The sequence below is a fragment of the Spinacia oleracea genome, chromosome 1 (genome assembly GCF_020520425.1).
Source record: "Spinacia oleracea cultivar Varoflay chromosome 1, BTI_SOV_V1, whole genome shotgun sequence".
Taxonomy (NCBI): Eukaryota; Viridiplantae; Streptophyta; class Magnoliopsida; order Caryophyllales; family Amaranthaceae; genus Spinacia; species Spinacia oleracea.
Genome location: NC_079487.1, coordinates 28248894 through 28254893, shown reverse-complemented (window position 1 = coordinate 28254893; position 6000 = coordinate 28248894). Strand labels below are relative to the sequence as shown.

The 6000-nt window shown below is 33.8% G+C and overlaps 1 protein-coding gene across 1 annotated transcript; it reads right to left on the bottom strand.

Annotated features, from left to right (window-relative positions):
- Positions 1-637: 637 nt before the first annotated feature.
- Positions 638-4927, bottom strand: LOC110800296 (7-deoxyloganetin glucosyltransferase). Its single transcript, XM_056835206.1, has 2 exons — positions 4334-4927; positions 638-1682 (listed from the first exon to the last, which is right to left on the bottom strand). Exons 1-2 carry the CDS (start codon positions 4815-4817, stop codon positions 727-729), a joined length of 1440 nt encoding a protein of 479 aa, XP_056691184.1. The 5' UTR covers positions 4818-4927; the 3' UTR covers positions 638-726.
- Between the last annotated feature and the right edge of the window lie 1073 nt (positions 4928-6000).

The window sequence follows — 6000 nt, the reverse complement described above, 5'->3', positions numbered from 1 at the left end:
TCTTACAACCTAACATCCCACCTTTTGTTTGATTAACCGGAGAGTATTTTCTTTGACATAAATTAAAATTACCTTAAGGGCTACAAACAACTTCGATGCCCACAAAAATATTATAATACACCATGATCTTTCATATAAAAATAGTTGCTCAAAAAATCTTGAAAATGCACAATCGCACTAGGAAATGAACCTGCAGTAATTAGATCATCAACATAAAAATAACATGCAAAGATCCACACCTCCTTGCATATAACTAAACAATGAGTAGTGATTTTCATATCTCTTTGAGTATATTTTTACTATTTACTAGTTGTTGGATCGTGCGCTAGAGCGTACGATCCCCAAGGTATACAAAATTATTTTTGTAAAAATGTTACTTAAAAGCTAGGAACTTACAATTTATGGTAAATGCTAGAAATGATATGTTAAAGTTAGATGTTAGATTTACATGTAACGGGAAATAGAAACCATATGCGATATATAGGAAATTATACCCAAAGAAAACAATACATTTTGTATAGCAATGGAAGAGTGAAACCGTAAATGTTCTATTGTTAAGAATAAGACAAAATAAAACAAAGAAGGAAATGAGGGGCATGCACGTAAATGCATTATTAGGTGAATAGTAATCAAAGTATGAAACTTTATAAGTGTTAGGATATAACTCAATTAATAGTGTAAAAAGAATATTCATACTCAATTAATATTTTTACTATTTTCACAATGCTAAACATCTCTTATTTGATTAGTATGATTTGAAACAAGTACATTATTGACTATGCTTTTTAAATTAACATACGAAGATCCATTTGGACTCATAGTTGATTCTTGTGCCGATTGTCCCCACTCGATGGCTTTCTTTTTCAACTCCTTGCCCTTTCCTTCCTCCATTAACTCTTTCACCGCCTTCTCAACTTCGTCTCTTTCCACGAATGTACTCAAACTTACACCAGCGCCAAGATAATTACAACAGTACCAACTATTAGTACCTTGCTCGGCGAAAAACGGGCAACAGATCATCGGAATACCATTACTTACACTCTCAATCATCGAATTCCACCCACAATGAGTAACGAACCCTCCAATAGAGGGATGACCCAACACCCTTTCTTGGTCACACCAACTTGCCAATAAACCCCTTTCCTTGATCTCTTCCTCAAATCCAATGGAAAAAGTATTATCTAGACCGGTTCTTACCACCCAAAAGAACTTATGATTACTATTTGCAAGCCCACATGCAAACTCAACAAGTTTTTCTTGGGTCAAAACTACAATTGTCCCAAAATTTACATACAAAACTGAGTTGGGCTCTTGGGAGTCAAGCCAATGGATATACTCAATATCTTCTTCATTACACAAATGACTAGGCCCAATGGGCCAATTGGCCTCATCATTCGGAATAGTTTGGTCCACTAATAAATTAAGTGGCCCAATTGGGTAGATATTTGGTGAAAAGGATGAGAGATCCTTAAGAACATCTTGCTCCAAAGCAGCAAATGTGTTGATAATGATTGCTTGTGAATTCAGAGCTCTATATTCAGATGACATCACAAAATTCATCATCTTATCATTTAGGTCCATAGTCCTAATAGAAGTTGGCATATCCTTTAACCTTATCCCCTTCAAACTTGGTATCCAATCAATAATTTTATCAAGATCACCATTTGTGAGGTAATTTGAATCTGCATATACAATTAGTTAATACAAACATAAAATATATAGTGTTTGCTAGATTATGAGCACAAAAGGAAGCAATCATTAAAAAAAGAAAAACTATTATGACAAATGTAGATCGATCGAGAAAAAAAAACGTTGCAGTCATATGTATTAGATTGAATTATAAAGAAAACTATTATGACAAATGTAAATCGAGAATAAAAACGCTCATTCATACATGTATAATAATCATGCCAGTTAATTTTAAAAACCGAAAACAAGTAATTATAATAATGGTTGTTATTGAGGTAAGAGTTGTTAGAGCACGAACAATGGTGAAGTTGCACATAAATATAATAAAATTTAGGAAAATTGACATGAAAAATCCTAACCTTTACCAATTTTCTTAAAATGAACAGAACTTTGAATTAATTTAGAATGATTCCAACTTTACAGGGTATCTTCTCACAATAATCCGAACTATAAATTTTCAACATATTATAGACCTAAACTGGATTAGTGAGACAAGAAAATAATAGTTTGGCTTACTTTGAGAAAGTCCCCTCAAAAGTTGGGATTATTTTGGAATAATCCAAAATAAGCTGAAGTTGAGAGGAGTTAGGCAGAAAAATCAAGTGTCAAAATTTCGTTGGATGTTGGCTTGTGAGCCGAGACATTCAATACCTACCAATCACTACAACCTCATACCATATGGATGCTATCTAGCACTATCTACAATGGTGAGCTTATTCAAAAAGTGGAGAGAGGGTGTTATATGCGAGAGACTAAAAACTCACTATTATTCATGATCTTAGTTTAGGTGAATTTATTTATGTTGGTAATTACTACTAGGTAGGAAATTAATGGCTATTATTTTGTTTAGAGGTGGGCATATCGGTAGTTACACCAATAAAGAATTTTCATTTTAGGCTCGGTTGTAACATGACATTTTCCGGGAAATATTTGTTAGCAAGTTCATGTAATTACGATATTGCGTTTTACAAACTTTTAATTATAATCGTCTTATGAGAGTATGAGATTATAATTATACTTTACTATCAAATATTTATATTAGATAGTTACACTTAATATTTATACTTAATTAGTTGTCTTTTCTGATACAAAAATATGACAATGATTAAACTTTGTGATGTTTGATTTTTTTTTATTTTTTGGAAAAATTACTTCTATTAATCTAATCTTTTGACGATTTTCCGTTAATAATCCAACCTTTCGATTATTATCTAATAATCTAACCTTTATACCCTGTTAATTTTTGTTGCACCTAACCGGTTACAAACTAAATATAGCCGGTAAAACATACGCGTGTCATACGTTCATTTGCCATTAATAATTTTTTGTCTTTTTCTTTCTGATCTTTTTTCTTTATTCTTTCTTTCTTCCTCCTTCATTCATACCTGCAAATTACACTCCAGTGAAGAGCATCGCCCTCTTCCCCACTCTGTCTATCCAACACTACCACTACAAAACCACCGCATTAATTCCTACGCTCTTCCACTAACTCCCTCCACTACCGGCACCTTCATCTCCCTTCCCCTTTCGTTCACCCCCACTTTTAATTCTCCTCTCACTCTCACTCACCCCCAGCTCCTCGCCATTTTCCTCTCCACCGTTGCCAACATTTTCCTGATGAACCAAAATCAGAAAAGCATCTAGAAAAAAATTAGTCCGAGAGGACATAGAAAGAGGAGATTGAGAGGAGCAACCACCATCACCACCACGGCTTGGCCGTTGCCTAACCTTCTACCCTCCTCAAAACCCTTCGGCCTCCACCACGCTGAATCCACATGACCTTTACCCAGAAATTCCGAGCCTAAACTAAAGCACTCCATTGCCGAGATCACAACACTAATTAACTCACAAACTCCTTTTTCTCTCTCCTCTGGTGCACCGCCACACCACCTCGACTCCAACACCTTAACTTTGCACCACACCACCAACGTGCTTCTAGCCACCTAAACGCCGCCAATTTCCGCCCAACCCAGCTTGCCTCAACCAAGCCCATGCGATTTTCTTCTCCTCTTTTGTTTCGTAGCTTTGTTGTTAAGCTTTAAGACTAAATATTGGTCATTTACAGTACACATAAATCCAAAAGTCAAACAATTACTTTTCATGGAAAAAAAAAATTTAATTTTTTTTAAAAAAAGTGAAAATGTTAACTGCTTTAGCCGGTTTCCGGTGATGATGGTGCAATAAAAGTAAATGGGGTGCAAAGGTTGGATTATTAAATAATAATCTAAATGTTAGATTATTTACGGAAAATCGTCGAAAGGTTGGATTATTTAAAATAATTTTTCCTTATTTTTTTTCCATTTGCAACATAGAATTAATTTAATTTTGCCAAATGTGTTTTCATAATATATTGTACATGCATGTTTATCTTGTTAAACACTACACTATATTCTAAGCAATAATTGAGGTATCGCTCAAACCACAAACTAATTATTTATTAGAAGTTCAATAATTGTAATGATGGAATAGTATAAATCTTGGACTCCTTTTTAGGCTTTTATTGTGTGTGGGGGATGTTTTAGATGTATAGCATGATCGAGGACCATTATTGCCAAAATGTAACCTCTTTATTAATTAAAAAATGCCTTTTGTCAAATCAATCAAAAACCTAAACATAAATATATAGTTATTGACTCAAGCATACCTTTAAGGGGTATAATGCCTTTGTCAAGAAGTTGACGATGTTGCAAGTAACCCATCATTCCACAAGCACTACTTGTCTGCAACACCACTGCCGGAATCCCTAACTCATCAGCCACATCGAGGGTGAAATTCGACATGGCAACATCGGAAACCATGCACGTCACCGGTGGCCGCAAATTGTCGTTCTTACCACCAAGCTTTAGAAGGAGCTTTTTAAGGGGAGGCCCCAAATGATTGTCCAAAATAGAGGTAATAATAGATAAGATATTGTTCAAGTCGTCGATACAATCGGGTATGGACTCGAATCTGAAGGTATTAGGAGTCATGGTTTCTAAATATTCATGAAAAAGGGTTTGGTGATTATGTTGAGTGTTGATGAAGGTAATGTGGAAACCAAAATTAGAATGGAGGAGTTGAGCTAATTTCAGCATGGGCCTTATATGACCTTGTGCTGGAAATGGTATGCATACTGCATGATTTTTCATTTTTAAATTCCTCTCTTTCTCTTGGATATGTTTATATAATTGATAAGAACTAAGAAATCTTGCATTTATTTCTAGCTATATAACGAAGGAAGTACTCCCTCCGTCTCTTTTTATTTTTTACGTTTTTTTTTGGTATTTCAAAATATTCTTTACATTTCCTTATATATTATCACATAAATAACTTAATATATATTCTATCAAAATTTGTGTCCAATTATTATTTTAACCAATTAAATTCATTGGGTCATTTAATCTCTCACACTTTTTCATTGGGACATTACATTTTTCTCATTTTCTAATATCAGAATTTTGATAAAAGTGAAATCATTATAAATAAATGTAATCTATCTTGTTTAAATAAATAAATTGAGAAATCTCGATGTAAATTAATCTATACTAATATATTAAAAGGCGTTGAGAAAAATGTCCATGTGGCACATAGTACTCTTCCCTTTGCGCCACATCATCCACTCACCAAATGATATGTCATATCATGGACAACCAAAAATCAATACGTACAATGAGGTTTGAACTCCAGACCTCAAGTGTAGATGATAACTCTCATTATCATCTTAACCAACAACCATTTGTAGTATATCTCTTCACATTAATTTATAAATGAATGTTAACATGAAGTTTACAACAACTAAACCTTTATGTGACTTTTTATTTTCTATTGACTATTTTTGAAAAAAATAATAATTAAAGAATTAGGACAACTATGAATAAACATGATGTCATAAGTCTCATAAGCATCAACTACAGGAATGTCTTGCATGACTGCATATGTCTAATCAGTGGCGGAGCTACTGCAGTGCATCCTGGGTCACAGGACCCACCATTCTCAAACTTATATTGAAAACAAATAAGTGAATATCATGAAATGTCTATTGGCTCACTGTTCCTGTCGCTCAACTTGAACTCCCCATTTCCAATTTGCCCGGGTTCGATTCCCAGCAAATAGTAATTTTACCTTTTTTCACGGTTTTTTCCTTTCTTTATTTATTAATCCATATTCTTGAGTATTTTCTTAATATTTTTCTTTTTTCTCTATTTACTCCTTACTAACACCTCACAAACTAGAGATACTGTAGGCAGCATTGCAGACCCTTGTTTTATTTTCATTCTTTATTTCATAGGTGTTGTTAAACTGTTAAAGCATCCCCATTTTTTTATACCTTTC